Source organism: Hypomesus transpacificus, chromosome 8, assembly GCF_021917145.1.
Source record: "Hypomesus transpacificus isolate Combined female chromosome 8, fHypTra1, whole genome shotgun sequence".
In the NCBI taxonomy this organism is placed as follows: Eukaryota; Metazoa; Chordata; class Actinopteri; order Osmeriformes; family Osmeridae; genus Hypomesus; species Hypomesus transpacificus.
The window spans coordinates 7,297,569-7,316,588 of NC_061067.1; the positions used below are offsets into that span (position 1 = coordinate 7,297,569).

Genomic DNA, 19,020 nt, shown 5'->3' on the forward strand with positions numbered 1-19,020 from the left:
TCCATCAGGAAAATGTGTTGTGAATTACATTTCACAATTTTGAATACATTCATATAGTTTAAATACACTTTTCAGATATTGTCAGATTTAAAAAAAGAGAAAATGCAACCAGAATTTTCTCATAATATGCCTTTTCCAGGATTCACTAACAGAGCATACAAGTCAAAAATACAAGCTAAAATTGACTTAAACAGAATGAAGGAATGACAGTATAAAGTTTAGAGTTGGTTGACAAGACAATTCTCAATATATAATCCCTAAAAAACCTGGACTTGATCTCAAGAGCATGCTTTTTATTACAATTGTTAAAAATCTAAGTCATCCATTTCAAATGATAGTCAAAATACAAAGTTTGCGAGGGGTTACTGTAAGCACCTCAAAATGACAAGTATACAAGCTAGCTACATATCAGAGAGAGAACTATGGGATGTGTAGCAGAGACACATGTGGTCCATAGACATTAAGATTTGTTCCAGTGTCTTCATAACAAAATAAGGGAATTTTCAGTGATTACTATACAGGACACACGAAACACAAAAATAAATAAGTTATCCCACAGTATTTGTTTCAGTATAACGCTTCAATATTTATGTCACCCAAAATATCTCAAAACGCCTCAAGACAAGGTCCTCCTGAGGGGCAAACCCTAACCCTTAGACTGCTAGTCCAACTCCTGGGGAAGGCCAAAGTAATACACCCATATTACTCTGGAGTCTAAGTAATACATATGTACTACACAAATGAAATGTGCAAATGATCAATATGGAGGCCTTCAAGGGTTTCACTCATAAAGCACTTTACAAACGGGGAGGAGGTCGATGAACTGGACATATTGACGTGAACTGGTCTCCTCTTCTTCTTCTTCTCCTTCCAACCCCGTCTTCTATAAACACAGCGTCATGGCATCATCACAACATGCATGTTCCTGAAGTGGAGATTACAGGCTGCACCACCTGTATCCATGATGGCTCCTCTGACCACATCCCGTCTGTGACAGCAGCATCAGATCATACGGGAGGACTTTTCTTCGACTCGTTTTGTTTTTTTATTACAGTATTCCACCAGTGTGTAGGACTTGACCATAACACAGGTTTACAGCCAGGGCCTAATAATGAATAAAGAAGCACTTTTGAGCTTGAGGACAAAGGACTGTGGTTTCACAATACACAGATAGGGGCATGGATATGTAGGTTTGAACACTTCTCCTTGCTCTTTCGTGGTAACAGTGAGAAGGGGAGAGGGGGGGGGGGGGGGGGTGGCTGATTCTAATGGAAACTGACAGAGGTGAGGATTGCTGATGCTTTCCAAAAAAAGAAAACAAAAATGAATTGTTCAGGTCAACGCAATCAGTCCAGTCCTTCCGGAGTCGTCCTCTTTAACTAGCAGTATTGAGGGAGGAGTGAGCAGGGTCAGGGTTGGGACTAGCTGGGGAGGATCCAACGGCAGGCTGGGCCAGGGTGGAGAACCAGGAAGACATGGCAGACTTGGCACTGGTCAGCGCCCCGCCTACTGACTGACCTGGAGATGGAGGAGGAGAGAGATATTCAAGGACTGAAGGACACTATCAGTTATGTTTGAAAAGGGTTTCAATGCAGCTACCGCACATTTGGCCACACCCAGATAAATACTATAAAGAAACTGACACCTGTATACTTTTGTCAAATGTTTAGGGCAGTTCATTCCACATTTAGCTACATCCTATTGCTACTGGGGGAATCCACCACAGGGTTAATGAAAATGGTAATGTGTCTTTGAACTCTTTGATCCTGGCCTTCTTACCAACGGCTTTCCCAGTCTGGACCACGCTCCGACTCGTGGTGATCATGGCATTCCCAATCTTCTTCCCTCTCTCGCTGTTCTGCACAGAGCTGGGGGGGGGGGGGTATAGAAAACAAGCATTGTCACCAGAAATGCATCAGCAGGGCACAGGGCCCCGACACAGGGCCCAGACACAGGGCCCCGACACAGGGCCCGACACAGGGCCCCGACACAGGGCCCCGACACAGGGCCCCGACACAGGGCCCCACACAGGGCCCGACACAGGGCCCCACACAGGGCCCCGACACAGGGCCCCACACAGGGCCCGACACAGGGCCCCGACACAGGGCCCCGACACAGGGCCCCACACAGGGCCCGACACAGGGCCCCGACACAGGGCCCCGACACAGGGCCCCGACACAGGGCCCCGACACAGGGCCCCACACAGGGCCCCGACACAGGGCCCCGACACAGGGCCAGACACAGGGCCCCGACACAGGGCCCGACACAGGGCCCCGACACAGGGCCCCGACACAGGGCCCCACACAGGGCCCCGACACAGGGCCCCGACACAGGGCCCGACACAGGGCCCCGACACAGGGCCCCACACAGGGCCCGACACAGGGCCCCGACACAGGGCCCCGACACAGGGCCCCGACACAGGGCCCAGACACAGGGCCAGACACAGGGCCCCGACACAGGGCCCCACACAGGGCCCCACACAGGGCCCCGACACAGGGCCCCGACACAGGGCCAGACACAGGGCCCAGACACAGGGCCCCGACACAGGGCCCCGACACAGGGCCCCGACACAGGGCCCGACACAGGGCCCAGACACAGGGCCCCGACACAGGGCCCCGACACAGGGCCCGACACAGGGCCCGACACCGTGATCACAGCGCTTCGCTAACAGACGCCCCTGCTTTCCTACCTTTTGAAGTTGCCATAGCAACCTGTGAAATTGGCACGCATACTTGCACAGGCACACACACACACACACACACCGGCTCCAATCCAACACATGTGCACACATGCTCAGAGCAGCTGACGTGCAGAGACATCTGCACTAATCTTAGAGGCTCTGTACCAGTCACTCTATACTGTACACACCGTCCGCCTGACACCATGACGCTCTGCACCCGCTGACCTCCCAGCGGCCCCGTATTACACAACAAACATACCCCCACTGACCCCAATTCACTGTATCTGGCTACTACAGCCAGGTGTAGAATGAGTCAGGTGTGCAACCTCCACCAGGGAGTTTGTAATGACTACGTTTCTGTAAGTGTCTAATAAAGAAAGTAACTGTATGGTGTGCTTTCTGCCAAATTCACTTCCTTTGGCTGGACTTGATCTACAAGTGGGGTTTGTGGGCTTGTGTGCATCGTAGTACTTCAGCCTTGGAGGGGTTTCAAGAGGAGCTACTGGTCTCCCAGGGTCAAGGCTGAGGTCAGGGACAGGGGGACGGGGGGCGTCTGTGTCATGGAACATCTGAGTGTTGAAGATCAGAGCGGGCCCCAGGCCCTCGCACAGACAGAGGAAGGGTTCCTGTGTGTGTGTGTGTGTGTGTGTGTGTGTGTGTGTGTGTGTGTGAAAGGAAGAGCGTGCACATTTGCAAGTAGGTCACTAAACCACCGCCCCCTAGGCCCATTGCAACGCTTGGACACATATACTGGCTTATACATAGCTACACAAAGCACAGCAGCCTATCCTACCCTATACCAACTCTGTTCCACCGGCAACTCAGGGTGTTGATGCAGCCAACAGACTCACAGCACATCTGACATGTCATTGTGTGGCAACCGACAGTCCACCCCGTACCCCCGTAACATGAAGCCCTGAGCTCAGCGGCATGGAGACGGGCCGCCAGCGTGGCGTCTTTCACCACAGACACGCCAACGCCACGGTCCTGCACTCCTGATAGGGCGCCACACTCACCCGCCACAGTGCCGGTTGCTAAGCGCCGGGAATACCCAAGCGACAGCGATGAAGGCAACCCGGCGTCTCAGTACCTACAGCGCCGGCCTGTGAAGGTCCACCGCTGGCGCCTGACCCAAATAATCCCCCCCCCCCCCCCCGTCCAGTCCAGTCCAAACCAGTCCAGTCCATCCTGGCTCACAATAAAAACAGATCATAGGTTGCCAGCAGTAACCCCCCTCCCCCCCACTTCCCCCCCTCCCCCCTCCCCCCTTAGCTCGAGATACCAACACTTGGCCCCGGGGCAGGAAATGAGGTGCATCTCTTAGACGCTCAGCTGGCCGTGTGCCAGACCTGCAGCCTGACAGGGCAGTCTGGAGGAGCTAGGCAGTTTAGACTGTGTTCTGCCCAACTGCAATGACCCTGCAACCACACACCCTTCACCAACCCTCTCTGTCCCGACCGCAGGGCAGCGTGAACAACTTGGAGCTCAGCCCTTGGGGAGTTTGAGCATTTTCAAATGTCTTTGACGGCTCCTGTTTCTTTCTGCAATGTTGCCCTCCATCCTGACCACTACATTAAGAGTGTGTGTGTGTGTGTGTGTGGGGGGGGGGGGGGATTCAACAGAGCCCAGTCTGTTTGTTTGTTTACCAAACCATTACGACTAAGTTCACAGGGGCCATGTCACAGAACAGCCCCCATGGCGACAGTGTGGGGGGGGTGGGGCATGTTCTCACCATAAAGCTATCAATAGACAAGTTAGGGATGAAGACACACGGAGAGGGGGTGGAGGGGGGCAGAGGCTGCATATCTGGCAGGTAACCCTAGACGCCGTAGTTGCGTCCTGGGACACTGGACACGGGGCGGATCGCTTTTCCAATCACACTTCCTGGAATGAAACCCGAGATCAACCACCCACCCCGAAGACGCCAGCTCCGTTTTTGAGAATGAAAGTCTCTTATAATTGATGGGTCTAATATGAGACGTCCCCCTTCGCTCCAACTAGAACTGCTGTCATAAGCCGTCCACAGTTATTAGGGGATAGATACTCGATGAAATAGAGCTGCTGTCACTATTTGTGATTACACGACATAGACACGGAGTACAATTCACACACTGGCCTAAAGCTCATTTCTAAATGACCAGAATATACACTGAATGCTCGGGGTTCTCTGAACATCCTAATGTCAAGTCAAATTCTCGTTTCGACATCAGTTTCCTTTCACATTTTACCCCCAAGTCCTGTTGAACTATCTTTAGAATAAAACTTTCCATGTTATGGCCTCAGTGGTAGCACATTTAAATGCATATCAAAGGATTGCAGGTTCGAATCCCCTCGGTACTTTGCTTTGGATAAAATAATCTTCTAAATGAATACATTATTGTACTGTAATGAAGTAGTTTCACATTAAGCCACAGGGTGGCAGCAATGCTACTGCATGATGAAGCCACATGGGTCCATACAGTCAACGACACATGAAACTCATTTGACTTCACCAGGTCCAGAACACAAAACTCAATTGTGTGGAACAGGAAATCCGCTCAAATGCAGCATTTCCATTGAGAAATACTCACTGTGAGAATCTTAGCTTGACGTCAGCCACACTGTACTGCCCTTGGAACGGGTGGCTGGAAAGGAGACGAGCAATGGTTGTTAGATACACGTGACTACACAAAAGGTCCAACTCTTTTCCCTCCAAAAACAGAGATGCTAGTGCTTTACATGGATCCACAGTAGCCCAGTGACTCTCTCACACACACACTCTCACACACACACACACACACACACACACGCACACACACACCCCCCCCCCCCCCCAGGAGGGCACCCCCTACCCTGAGGAGATCTCGGCCATGGCTGGGTGCTTGTTGCTGTACCACACCCTGAAGTTGTGGGTGTCCTTCCAGGCAGACACAAAGGGGGAGCCGTAATCAGCCAGCAGCCTCTCGTTATCTGGAGAGCAGAGCAGAAAGGCTAGTCAGTCAGAGTGACCTACCCGCGTCCCCACCACTAGAGGCTGAACCGCTGCCGATGACTTCCATGTAACAGAATCCATGAAGGAGTATGGAGGATAACAACCAGGTGGTGTGACGTTCTGCCATCTTTGACCTCCCTTTGTCCCCAAGGCAACCCAGAGATGACGTGGGTTCCAGGACCCGAGCATATGGCCGTGCGGCTGTCTGAGACGCCTACCTTCCTGCAGGGCGGACGACAGCAGGGCGTGGACGTAGAGGCCAAACTGGGCCCGGATCCACTCGTCGCCGCCCTCCCAGCCCGTGCCGTCCAGGAAGACGTCCTCGCGGTTCTCCATCACGTGCTTCAGCAGGTAGTCGGCGAAGCGCAGGTCGGCCGTGGTCAGGGCCAGCAGCCTCCGCAGCTCAGCGTCCTGGATGTGGATACGGGCCTCCTCCACCTGAGCACACAGTCAGAAACACACACAGTCAGAAACAAACACACAGTCAGAAACACACACACGTGTCTCCCAGGGAGATTTCCCAACTGTCAACGGAGAAGAGCTATGCACTACACATAACAACATGATCAGCTCAAATGCAAGAACACAAAGTTTCAAACGCAAAACAAACACAGGTGTGTCAGCTTGTTTGTTCTTCATGGTTGGCTCTGTCCAGGGGCCGTTACACTGGGACAGTATGGTGGAGGACTTACATCCACCACGGCATCACTCAGGTGCCTCTGCTGGCGAAAGAGGATGTTGGTTGCCCCGGCGACAAAACCGCGCACCGTCACGTCAGATAGCAGATGGTGCTGCTGCAGCGCCATATAAGGCAGGCACAGGTAACCCTAGAAATGCACAGCGGGAGGGGCACAAAGGTCACTTCCTGGGGATATGATCTGGTTACTTGCAGTGTATCGACTAGGTTGGCGTGTGAAAACCATGAGAGTGCTAGACTGACTGACAGACAGACTAACAAACTGACAGACTAATGGCGATACTCAGGCAACGATTGGCTGACAGACAGACAGGACGGTACCTTGGTGAAGACGGCCAGGGGCAGGCCGTACTGGTCCTCCTCCAGGCCAGACACCAGGCCCTGCGTCACCCCCCCCTGCCCCCCCGCCGCCTGGGGCTGCACCGTGATGGGGATGCCAGGCTCAGGGTCAAAGGTCTCCGGGTGCTCTGCAGCCTCTGCCGGGTCCTTGGGGGCCCCCTCCTCCAGCACGCTGGGGTCCAGCGTCTCCCAGTCGCTCTCCGACGAGTCTGGGGAGGTCCGTGATGGGGGCCTCAGGTGGTGGGTGTCCCCCTCCGAGGCTGCGGGTCTCTGGGGGACGGCCTTTCCATCCAGGGACTCCCCCACCAGCTCCATGGTGGCGTTGGCGATATCCGTCACGGACACGGAGACAAAGTCCTCGGAGCCTGGAACACACTCCACCATGCTCAGGTCCTCTGACACGCTGCTCTTCGGCCGGTAGTGCGACGAATCAGCCAGGCCATGCTCTATCATGCCTGGATACACACACACACACCATATCATGCTATCAAAACTATACACAGTATAAATGTGGCACCATATTAGTATATACAAATATGTTGTGATATTATAAATAAATGCTAAATACAACTTTGATGAGTATGTTAGGTGCGACTGATATGTGCCCACCTGGAAACAGAGACAGAACAGTCATAAGAGCTCCAACTAGTCTGTTGACAGGAGACACATAGAACAGGACCTGGGCAGGAAAACAAACACACACACACACACACACGAGGTGAGTCATTCTGCCAACAAACCTCAGAACATGAAAGGGTTGGGCGGACCAGTTACATGATTTCACAGTAAAGGTAACATATTTACCTTCTTCTCTAACAGAATCAGTTTGAAGAGAATAAGAACCTGAGGGGAGAGTGACAATGTATTATTATTATTATTTATTTTTTTGCACTTGATGAACACCTAAACTTATCATGTCGTAAAGCACAGATGGATGACATAAAAACAAAGCTGTACCTTGTGCCGAAAGTGCAGTATTAAATCTCTTGGTGACAAACCTGAGGGGAGGAAAATAAATTCACATAAAAAAATCTCTGGCTTTCAACCCTCAAGCTACAAAACCTGTTGCTGCTTTATCTCTCAGAGAGACAGCATAATACAGACCTGGCATAGCTGACAGTTTATCTAACACACAACAGAGCTGTAATACATGAAAACTGGCAGTTTGAACAAATAAATATGTTACTTCCAAGCCTGAGAACAATGAATTATGCTTCCACAAGTGTGGATTTTAAGTTATAAGTTTATCCATATTTATGTGACATTGCATGGATCCATAACCCTGACAGGTAATTGTTATTCACTTTATCCTGTAACATAGCACTTTGGAAAACTGTTGCCCACAGATCAGCAGCACTGATAACCAACCGACACCTTCAAAAAAGACAACAACAAGAAGAACTTCCCTGTAATCCACACTCACTCACTGTGCAGTGCAAGGCCTGTATGCCTCATTATCCTGCATTATACCGATACAAGCTTTGCCTGTCAAACCCACTTTGCCACATTAACAGGGCAAACCACACTGACACACCTTATACTGACAGTGTGGAGAATCTCTCAGCCATATCTGGGCCAGAGGCCCTGACGACAGTCAGGCGTCACATGTACTCTGGATCTGAGTGCACATTGACAGATGACATAAGTCTAGTTGACATCTGTCTCCCCCACAGCCAGATAGTATTATGGGATGGTTTTTACCCAGGTAAACTTGCGACCCCTCCAGAGTGGTCCCCCTCAGGGAGCCGTTCATATGTTCGTACAGTTCCTATGGAGACGGAGACAGCAACATAAGGTCACCACCAGTCACAAAACACTGCCCACATTTGACTGGCTGCCTTGACCCTTGTGTAGGGTGATACATACTCACCTTTAAAATGGATATCTGGGAGAAGTCTTTCTCCTCAAAGTACGCATGTGTGATAAGCTGTAATTTAGCTTGGAGTAGGCCGTATAAGGGCTGAAAAAAAAGACAAAACTAAGGTTAGGGTGCTTAGTGTGTATACTGGTGTGAGAGGCCTTGTCACCTACCACGTGCTGCACGTTTGCTTTGACATGATTTGATGTGAGGAAGAAAGAATCAACTAACAAACAAAACACTGAGGCGGGGGGGTCAACTGAGGTGTGGGTCAGACAGACAAAGCTCTTTCAACCTCATACTCCCTGTGATGCCATGGTCACGAGAGCTCTCTTGTCTGACTGATGTCCCGTGTACAACGAAAACCAGATAACTCGATAAACGTCAGCGTATTTTGCTTGAAATATGCTTGTGCTTCAGAGTAGCTGTTGGACTGACCTATCGAGGACGGATAGTGGTTGAGTCTGGTTGATGCTGCCAACTGTGTCAGCACTATCTCCCTGTACCCCCGCCCTGTCACAGCTGTTCCCACAATGTATTATGGAAACGTTCAAATGGCCCACAGCAGTGTTTATACTAAGCTTGAGGAAGACACTCTATCCCCACAGACATCCCTCTAACCCTACCCCCTGTGCACGTACACTACCTCAGCTGTGAACGCCTGCCTTACTGACATCAAGCAGGGGAGTCCTGGATAATCAGACGTGCTCCCACATCTTGATAATGGTCTACTTCTCCACCAGTGTCTCTCTCTCCCTCCCTCCGTCCCTCTGCCCAGGCCTGGTCACGTGACCTGGGTGACTCACCACTCGACTGAGGACGCACACACTCTTCTGGACCGTCTCCCTGGTGACGTCAGCCAGTCGGACCTTGAGCGCCTGGACAGAAACAAACACAGTGGGTCACACCATGACCGTGGCCCTGCCTGCTCCCTGACCACCAAGCGCTGGGTCTGAGGAGACGGCCAGAGATCACAAGAACAGGCCTCATCCATCTGCCCTCGTCGGCTAACTGCCATTATAGCGGCACCAAGTCAACGCTGCAGATGTCACAAGGAACATAACCAGATGTCAAACTGGACAGCACATCATCGAGAACACTCTGCTGGGCAATACCACAGCTCTAGAGGTATATAAAAATAAAAATAAATGAAATGTAAAAAGAAGGAAACAAACCTTTGCTTCTATTTGCCGGTAGCAGGACACGCCGTAAACACACTTCATCTCTCCACCACCCAGAGGGGGGAGATGGAAATAAACGGTGTCTGGGAAAAGAAAATGGATGACGTCAGCACAGCTCATTAGGTCTACCCCGTGATCAAGGATGGGCAAGATGGGATTGGATGTTGTCGTCTTCTCGGTGGAATGACCCAATACTGTAGTTGGGATGATGTTATTGTTGCACTGTGTCTTGTAAAGTAGACAGCTCCTTGGCACTCAACAGTGTAATACGGTTAGAACTGTGCAATTCTGGTCTTTGATTATCTTCTGCACGTACTATGCTGCATATGCTATTTGTACATCGCTTTGGATGAAAGCATGTGCTAAATAAATACGTGGAAGAACAATCCGTGTGCAGCCAATTCAATACTTTTTCATGCATGCATTATCAAGGTGTATAAAGCAGACTTTCTCTCCAGTAACAAGAGATGGAGCATCAGACTGGCGGTCCCAGGCGGAAAACAGGAATGGAACTAATTCCATTAAAATCCTCCCAGCAACAATATCAAATAATAGATCCGATCAAATAAGGGAAAATAGAGGAAGAAGATGACCAAATGAAGAGTAAGTGGGGTCAGGTGGCCTGTGGGTAATGAGGGAGTGGTTTATAATGAAATTAACACGTGTAGTCTGAGACACCCCTATGCGGCCAAACAAAGTCACATCCTCTCAGTGATGCTGCTGCCTGGCCCTGGTCGTTTAGCCCCTGCTTGTCTGTCTTTAGCAGTCTGGAGCTGGGTCTTTGGCCCTGGTCGTTTAAACCCTGCTTGTCTGTCTGTAGCAGTCTGGAGCGGGCTCTTTGGCCCTGGCTGGCACGTGAAGGCGGCATGGCCACAGCTGCAGTGTGGAGCCCAGCAGTCAGACGGGGGGTGCAGTGGAGAGCTCCTCCCGAGCATGAGATCTGCTGCTGCTGCCGTTGTTGTGGTTTAGCAACAGAGCTGCCAAGTCATGTGATGAAAGCTGCATCCTCTCAACCTCACACAAACCTACAAGGACCATATCAAAAGAACTGTGTGTGTTCTCTCTGCAGCGGAATCCACAGGCAGCAGATCCGAGGAGAGTCACATGGTTGGGGGGTCAGGAATCTGGAACAGTACTTAGTGGCAACCACTCAAGGGACAGGATTGTTTGACATGAGGAACTTCCCAGAGAGTACATCAGCTTTGCCATTAACCACCCTTACCACACCAGTCATCATTCTAAATAAAGAATCACTGTCTAATGATCCTGTGCTTTGTTGATTAACATCGAAATGATCGAGCTGTTGCACAGCAGCAGGGTGCAGAGAGGAAGCCAATTTCCTTAGTGGGACCACAACTAACACTGCCTAGATATTTCAGTTTCCTATCATTGTGGGCATAATGCCTTATGCTTGCTATCTACAGACACTTGGAAAGCGATTAGAGAACATGAGGTTGATGCATCACTCCATCTCTCCTCTCACCCACCACCCCCCCCCCCCCAATTTCTTTTCTGTCTTAAAAAAAAAATCTATGTTAAGGAAACAACTGAGTGTAACATATATTGTAAATCCTAGAGGGGAAGTTTACCATGAACCTGTTGGAGTTCCACACCTTGCCTGTACAATTTCTGCTGTCTTTTTAGAAACATACTTTTATTCTCAACCCTTCCTTTATGCTAATAAATAAAATGCACTCACCGACAGTCTCACACACTCTCCCACCCAGTCATCTGCCCACCCAGTCATCTACACACCCAGTCATCTACCCACCCAGTCATCTGCCCACCCAGTCATCTGCCCACCCAGTCATCTGCCCACCCAGTCATCTACCCACCCAGTCATCTGCCCACCCAGTCATCTACCCACCCAGTCATCTACCCACCAAGTCATCTGCCCACCCAGTCATCTGCCCACCCAGTCATCTGCCCACCCAGTCATCTACCCACCCAGTCATCTGCCCACCCAGTCATCTGCCCACCCAGTCATCTACCCACCCAGTCATCAACCCACCCAGTCATCTACCCACCCAGTCATCTACCCACCCAGTCATCTACCCACCCAGTCATCTACCCACCCAGTCATCTGCCCACCCAGTCATCTGCCCACCCAGTCATCTACCCACCCAGTCATCTACCCAGCCAGTCATCTACCCACCCAGTCATCTACCCAGCCAGTCATCTACCCACCCAGTCATCTACCCACGCATCCCTCCATCCCTCCACCCACCTTCTTGGTAGTTGTGGGCCCCGTCCGGCAGGGCCAAAAAGGGGAGATACTTCCACTCCTCCGGCAGGGAGTTGCTGTCATGGCCTTCCTCTGGGATGAGAGGTGGGTAAGAGTACTCCACCTGAGGACAGAGAGACAGACACACAGGACAAGTGTGTGTGAGACAGAGAGGGGGAGAGAGAGAGGCAGAGCAATATGCCCTTTTGAATCTTAAACAAAATGCAAGGCAATAACAATGCAGTACATATGATCAGATACAGGTCTAATGTGATACATCCTATCATAAAAACATGCATTATTTCTATATCTACCCACCAAATATACAGATAATAAGTAGAGTAGGTGCGTTCCTAAGTTCTATTTTACATGCTTCTGGTTTAACCGATTGGGAAATGTTTGCTGAGATATGCTTTGAAACAGATAAGATGAATAAAATCCATTGATAAAGATAAATAAGCTCTCTGTCCATCAGATTCACTCTGAGGCAGGAAACTGTCTCATTACCATGTGACTGAGTCATAAAAGCCTTTGGACACAGTTCCATTTCCAAGGTCTTGTTTTGTACTCGTGTGTATGTTAAACAAGGACACTGCCTCTGCAGCACAGAAAGCCGGGGCAGCCCTTGTAAGTCACTCCAAACCCGTCTTCATCACAAACTGCTAATCTCTGCCACAGATCATGAATGACTGTGAAATGAAATGCAACGTTTTGTTGTTGCCTTCATTATGCTCTCAGAGAAAGAAACCTGCTTGGGAAGCTCCAGGCTGCTGGTCTCCCCCACCCCACCCCCACCTTCATCCCCTCAGCAGCTGAGATCCCCTCCCCCCAGGGCTGCCCCTGAGAGTAGCTCCACACCCTCAACCCACATCTCTATCTCACACACATCCACACACAGAGAAAAACACATGAAGCAATATAACTTTTATGCCACCCGCTGGCCAAACAGATGGAGAGCAGTAGGAAGACGAGAGGAAAACACCTGTCTGAGAGAGAGAGAGCGTGAGAGAGAGAGAGAGAGAGAGAGAGAGAGAGAGAGAGAGAGAGAGAGAGAGCACACAAACCTAATCTTCTGATACACGCTGGGAGGTCATCAACCCCCACATATCATGTGACGAGCTAATACCTCTCCCGCCAGAAACAACCCCATTACCTGAGACAAAGACCCCACCCCCATCCCACTGTCTGCTGCTGTTAGCTAAAAGGTGTGGTGGTCATACACGCTGTTTCTCTTCATTCAACAGCAACAACTGGGAGACGGTCTTTTTTCACTTGACATTGTTCTGCTGAAGACAGGTGGCAAGCAGCAACACACTGGAGCAATACACACAGGTGTCTCAATCCTTCTGTTTGCTTCACTTGTTACAACGAGACAGGTGTTTTAGAAAAAACCTGCAGACTCAGTTGATAGTGAAACTGGTGCCGTTCTCTAAAAGGGTGGTGCAAGTGTGTTTGGATTGTGCAGGTAAATTATTTATCTAAAGGTTAACTATTAAATACAGCTTTGAAGGCCTTGTCTGTTTCACACCTGGCTATTCTACCAAAATGAGCCAACTGTCTGTTGTGTCCAAGACAGATATTCAACTCTGTCTTTGCATAAAAATGTCAGGGCTTGTCATCATAGTTCAATGGTTCTCACTCTTTCTATCTCTCTCTCTCACACACACACTTCCACAATCATTACTTCACAACATTGTGCTTGTTCTGATGCACTTCAAGTTCAACTTTAATCATAGACAACGAAGCTGGATTTCCATTTTTCTTAACTTATATTTGTGCAAGGTCTATAAAGACATCAGGCATGTCCGTGCCTGATGATTATTTCACGCAGATGCAATTCAGAACTTATATAATAACACATGTCCCTCGGGCAAAAACACTGCTCTGCAGAACTTGTCTGCAGAATAAGGTCTCTTCAGATGAATGAATAAATATATTTTCCCACTCTCATCATCAGTTAGTTCACCATAGACAAGATGATTGATAGGTGTTGACAGCTGTGTCCTGAACAAGGGAAACATACTCTGTATTTTGTTCGCTTACGAAGCGAGTTTATAAAAAAATGATATCACATCCAACACTTAGATTATTCGCTACATTATAGATTACTAGTTATATATAGCTAGTTTGCAATAGGCCTGAGCCTCACTACAGCAGTTGAAATCCAACTGTGTGTAAACAGGACGGTGCTAATAAGACACTAGCATGCCGCATGAGCTTGACATACCTGACAGCCTTTCTTGTGGTGAAATCCAACTACAACGATATGCAATACGGGTCCCTTGAGTTCATCTTTGCCATGCGACTCCATGGCCTAAAGTATTTGTGAAGTTATGTGTTGTTTTCAGTCGGGAGTCCAATATAAACAAGACAAGGGGGCTGTTTTTCCTTGACGTCCGCACACAACGCATTGAATTTCTCTTCCGCCTCGTCTGTCAGTAGACGTATGATTACGTCATTCTTGGAGTAGTCAGAGACTGGGGGAGAGACTGGGGGAAACAACGTAGCGCCATCGCGTGTCCTTTTTTGAAAAGACAATTCCAGAGAATATTCTTAATCTATGAACAGTTAGGTTTTGGGTACTATTTATTGTGCATAAATAAGTATTCGTAAAACTGCAAAATCCACAGAGCATGCACGTCGATCGTACCATTCGATTGATTGGTACTGCCTGAATGACACCTACCATTTTCGATTAGTTAGGTCTTTATCGGTAAACATGGCGGCCACACCAGCAACAAATCCATCACAGTTGCTCCCGCTTGGTAAATTTGTAAACGTTTTCATTTGTGGATTTAAAATGTATAGATACTACACATGTACTTTTCAAATCTAGGACTGTGTTGACAGTCGTATTTCAAAAATGCTGTTTACTACTGGACTGAATTGTCCGTTCAACAAGGATCAGCTTGTAGCAATCTAGTACTACTAGCGAGCTAGCGTGACCAATCTGCACTGCATGTTAGACGTTCATCCGACGTTTATTAAAATCCTGCAGTTTATGATTATTTTTAATTTATCTAACTAAACAAAGCTATGTTAAGACACGTAATTTGCTCATGGCTATTCTCTAGCTCTGTATAACCGCACATAAATCATACATTAACCTTGTTCGCGGGAAAGTTGCGCAAGAGATTGCTTTTGATTAGTAATCTGTAGTATAGAATAATTGTATTCTCAATAGCCGCGGTGTTACTCTTTTAGTTATGTTAACTGAGAGGTAGCCAGAGTTTGCAGTACTGCCAGTAGTTATGTTTAAAGACAACGTTTTATTTTACCTTTTGTCTTCCAGAGCTTGTGGACAAATGCATTGGCTCACGTATACATATTGTCATGAAGAACGACAAAGAAATTGTAGGAACTTTATTGGGTTTCGATGATTTCGTCAGTATCCTTTGACATCTAAGACAATGCAATTTCCGTGTCCTCTGAATGAGCGATATTTGAGCCTTATTGTATATTCTTTAGGCCTAGCATTTCACTCTACAATAAGCGTCCTTGACCTAATGTGTTAGACATGGTGTTGGAGGATGTGACAGAATTGTAAGTAAATTCCATCATTGCATTGATTGAAATTCACATTGGAGAAGAGAACTTGGAATCAGTAACCTAATTATGTTTGCTGTTATAGTGAAATCACACCAGAAGGGAGAAGAATAACAAAACTGGACCAGATCCTGCTCAATGGCAACAACATTACCATGGTGGGTACATACAAAAGACTATACAAATTGAATCGTCAATAGATATTGAAACATATACATATTTGACACATACAAGGGAATATGCCATCTAACTCTGAGCATCTTGTGTCATTTCTAGCTCATACCTGGAGGTGAAGGACCTGAAGTATAACATGAGAATCAGTGAAGAGCTGTTTTTTTTGTTGTTGCGGTGGATGTTAACTTGCCTTCTTATCCTAATATTCTGTTGGTAATTTGTTTGTTCTTTTTCAGTCTTTAGGTTTTGAGAAAATATTTTTTGTAAGAACAGATTTACGATTGGTGTGACAATGGTTTTGACCATATATTATGAAAATGTGTTAAGTCAACTTTTTGTTATAAATAAATTCCAAAATGACACACAGTAAACCAAGAAACAGCAAAGTTGTTTTATTTATCTTGAAACAAATCTTGTTAAAAGAACAGGTTCAATTGTGTTTATGGTTTTAAAAGCTGATGCACTTATACTTAAGCACACAATGGGAGTTCAACAAAAAGCATTGATTGGTATTGTAATCCCCTAGTATCAGTGGTTTTTCATAGTTCATTAAAACGTAGTATTCCCACACACAACTCAATACATTGAAGGCTTCTCCTCTCCCTTTGGATTGGTCACTTTTTCCTGGTTCTTGCTGATGATGTCATAAAATTCAGCCTGCAGCAAAAAGAAGGGGTTGTATATGAGATCCATGCCCATAGTTAATATAGAAATGCTTTAAAAATAAACTGTCAACTCCGTACATAGAAGCCACGCATGTCCAGCAGAATCACTCTGATCTCAGAGAACACAGCCTCATCCTTCTCATGGACCAGGGAGCGGTAGTCCATCTGAAACAGACGGAATCAAGGTGGTCAACATGACAATTAAATCTTTGTGACATTGTTGTACCTCTGGTTACATTTAGTAAATGTTCTGAGCAGAAAAAGGATTGTTAATCTCACCACATGAGTGTCTTTGGAGGCTTTTGCCACTGCATCACCCCTCTCTGAGAAGTATCTAGAAGTCGGTAAGAAAGTTAGCAAACCATTTTGTTCTGAATTCGGAAGCTAATGTGAAGTATAGCAAATGCCACAGAGTAAAATATATGATATTCTAGACTGAGTGGTGTCCTACTTGTTAATCTTGGTCTGGAAACCGTCTACTTTAGTCTTCACTGCAGCAAGTCTCTCCAGAATTTTCTCCTGTTGTCAATAACAGATACGGTTGACACAATTGCCATTACGCTGCAATAGTTTTAAGACACTGTCCCTGCGGTCCATCCTATACAGTGCATGTACTTGAGGTGCATGTTATCATTTACCTGAATAGCAACACCAAAGTCATTCCCATCTTCTATTTTGGGAATAAGATGCTGAATCCAACATGATACCTAGAAGACGAGAACAGCTCTATAAGTAAATGTGTGGTCCTAGTTCAGGTCCCAGGTCCCTAGAAGGTCTTTGAAACTTACTTAATTCAACCACAAGATGTCATTTAAACGTTACATAGCATTGTAACATCCAACTTACAATAAGTCTTTTCATCTGGAGTAAATAAGCCGACTGTACATCAGATTAATTATTAGTACAAATTCTTCCATCGGTTACAATAATAAGAATTCCACCTTCTATAAGAATAAGTATTGAGATGTAACTTTACATAACATTTCACTTAACATTTTTAACATTTTCAGAAATGGATGTACTCCACCAAATAACATCTAGGTACTGTGGTTGTACACATTAGTAAAAAAATGTTTTTAGTTTTGTAACCTACAGTGATGCAGGTCTCTCTCAACGCCAGAATCTCAGGTTTCACCCTGTCTAGCAGCATCACGATCTTCTCATTTCCTTTGATGAAACCACATTTAGGAGCTAGGAGAGGGAAAAAAAAACGTTATTTACCAATACACTCAGACACCTGGAACACATACACACCCTATGGTAACTTTGAAGAAAGAACAGATTTTACCCTTTTTCTTCTTCTTTTCCTCCTCTTCGTTTTTGTCAGTCTCCATTTCCTAAGGAGAAATTAAATTACTGATCATAATATTCTTCAGGATTATTACCAAGTCTGCTTTTTTCTTGGAATTATTTTTGGTCTGATGGTGCATAACAATAAACATATTGTGCACAAAACACTTGACAAAACTCTTGTATAGGCTGCTATCAGATATAAGTCGCATGTAAGCATGTTTCATTCACTACATGGAACTGTTGTGGTTCAAGTCTGAATTAGTGGTTACCTCTTCCTCAGGAGTGGGGGGTTCTGGTATGGGGATGTCTAAAGGGGCTTGGAGTGAGGAGAGATCTGTGATGCTAAGGGCATCCTCCTGGTGGAGATGAAGGGGAGATAAATAATTACATGCAGTAACAAGATTCAAACTAGTTTTTTCTTTATTTTTTTCTTCAGAAATGTAATGTTAAATGAGACTCCATACCTTGAGAAGGTTGTCCAAATGGACAATCTTTAAGGGTATGTAGTTGGAAAACAGGTTTTCTGCCTGTAAATCAGAAACAACCTTGCTCATATTTAAACCCAATCACGTAAAAGTGGCTATCGTTTATTTACAATGCTGAATGTATGAGCTGCATAGGAATGTACACCAACCTGATGGTACAGAGACTGACGGAAGTTGTCAACCTGAAGAAAACAGGGAATGCACAGCAAAACTTAAACTCTGGGCACCGCAAAATTAACATACATTTTTATGTAGAATTTAGATTCCTTTGTATCAAAACTGGTTATAGCCATCAGTGGGCGCGCGTGAGTTAGTGAGTTTTTGATTTCGCTTTCATCCAGCTTTGTTAACAACGGGATGACTAGGGACTTTCCATCGGCTTTGCAACGTGCGCAGTGATACGGCAAAACTGCATGATTTCATGTTTTAACACATCTGCACAGCCTTTGTTTGCTACATAGACACTTCAGATTGTACTTGAAAAAACTGTAGTTAAATTAAATATTGGAAATGAAAAAAATGAAAAATGTATTGCAAATGAAAGAAAACAATCGCTTACCATCCCTGTGCTCGCACTGCTTACTTTCAGGTGAGGTGATTTTGACATTTTTGCGCAAAAGAGTCGACGTGCTAGGTGCAAATTGTAGCTAAAACTAAAGCTGTCTCTCGCTTTCGTGCTGTGTATTTCCGTGTTATGCACTTTCGATTTTCATATTAAAGCACCTGATCTTAGTCCCTCCCACAAACTAATTCACCAAAAGTTGGAGCAGTCTGGATATTCGGTCACAAAAAATAGTTGCTCTCTTGAAAATGAACATTTAATCAGCCATAACTTTCATAACTGATTGTGTAACCTTATATTTGACTTTTCTTGCCCAACCACAGGTCAAACTTAAACACATTTCTA

The 19,020-nt window shown here is 46.7% G+C and overlaps 3 protein-coding genes across 3 annotated transcripts; 1 reads left to right on the top strand and 2 right to left on the bottom strand.

Moving 5' to 3' along the window:
- Positions 1–994: 994 nt before the first annotated feature.
- avl9 (AVL9 homolog (S. cerevisiase)) lies at positions 995–14,381 on the bottom strand. Its single transcript, XM_047023906.1, has 16 exons — positions 14,178–14,381; positions 11,954–12,074; positions 9,721–9,809; positions 9,352–9,423; positions 8,558–8,647; positions 8,389–8,455; positions 7,645–7,685; positions 7,492–7,530; positions 7,297–7,366; positions 6,670–7,142; positions 6,344–6,478; positions 5,870–6,089; positions 5,512–5,629; positions 5,251–5,304; positions 1,780–1,868; positions 995–1,518 (listed from the first exon to the last, which is right to left on the bottom strand). The coding sequence occupies exons 1-16, from the start codon at positions 14,259–14,261 to the stop codon at positions 1,376–1,378; spliced, it is 1,905 nt and encodes a 634-aa protein (XP_046879862.1). The 5' UTR covers positions 14,262–14,381; the 3' UTR covers positions 995–1,375.
- A 59-nt stretch (positions 14,382–14,440) lies between these two features.
- Positions 14,441–16,269, top strand: lsm5 (LSM5 homolog, U6 small nuclear RNA and mRNA degradation associated). The gene is made up of 5 exons (XM_047024112.1): positions 14,441–14,715; positions 15,243–15,338; positions 15,466–15,493; positions 15,582–15,654; positions 15,773–16,269. Exons 1-5 carry the CDS (start codon positions 14,670–14,672, stop codon positions 15,803–15,805), a joined length of 276 nt encoding a protein of 91 aa, XP_046880068.1. The 5' UTR covers positions 14,441–14,669; the 3' UTR covers positions 15,806–16,269.
- psme2 (proteasome activator subunit 2) lies at positions 16,048–18,811 on the bottom strand. The gene is made up of 11 exons (XM_047024108.1): positions 18,673–18,811; positions 18,263–18,295; positions 18,093–18,155; positions 17,898–17,984; positions 17,624–17,672; positions 17,429–17,526; positions 16,974–17,042; positions 16,787–16,854; positions 16,615–16,669; positions 16,414–16,500; positions 16,048–16,327 (listed from the first exon to the last, which is right to left on the bottom strand). Exons 1-11 carry the CDS (start codon positions 18,718–18,720, stop codon positions 16,247–16,249), a joined length of 738 nt encoding a protein of 245 aa, XP_046880064.1. The 5' UTR covers positions 18,721–18,811; the 3' UTR covers positions 16,048–16,246.
- Positions 18,812–19,020: the final 209 nt, after the last annotated feature.

Coding starts and splice junctions, on each gene's coding strand:
- avl9 (XM_047023906.1), bottom strand. CDS start 14,261: ATGGAGTCGCATGGCAAAGATGAACTCAAGGGACCCGTATTGCATATC. Junction 7,531..7,644: donor TACTGCACTTTCGGCACAAG/GTACAGCTTTGT, acceptor CTCTCCCCTCAG/GTTCTTATTCTCTTCAAACT. Junction 5,630..5,869: donor GTCGTCCGCCCTGCAGGAAG/GTAGGCGTCTCA, acceptor TCTGCTCTCCAG/ATAACGAGAGGCTGCTGGCT.
- lsm5 (XM_047024112.1), top strand. CDS start 14,670: ATGGCGGCCACACCAGCAACAAATCCATCACAGTTGCTCCCGCTTG. Junction 15,339..15,465: donor GGGTTTCGATGATTTCGTCA/GTATCCTTTGAC, acceptor CTAATGTGTTAG/ACATGGTGTTGGAGGATGTG. Junction 15,494..15,581: donor TTGGAGGATGTGACAGAATT/GTAAGTAAATTC, acceptor TTGCTGTTATAG/TGAAATCACACCAGAAGGGA.
- psme2 (XM_047024108.1), bottom strand. CDS start 18,720: ATGTCAAAATCACCTCACCTGAAAGTAAGCAGTGCGAGCACAGGGATG. Junction 16,855..16,973: donor ACTTTGGTGTTGCTATTCAG/GTAAATGATAAC, acceptor TATTGACAACAG/GAGAAAATTCTGGAGAGACT. Junction 16,501..16,614: donor CCTCCAAAGACACTCATGTG/GTGAGATTAACA, acceptor CGTCTGTTTCAG/ATGGACTACCGCTCCCTGGT.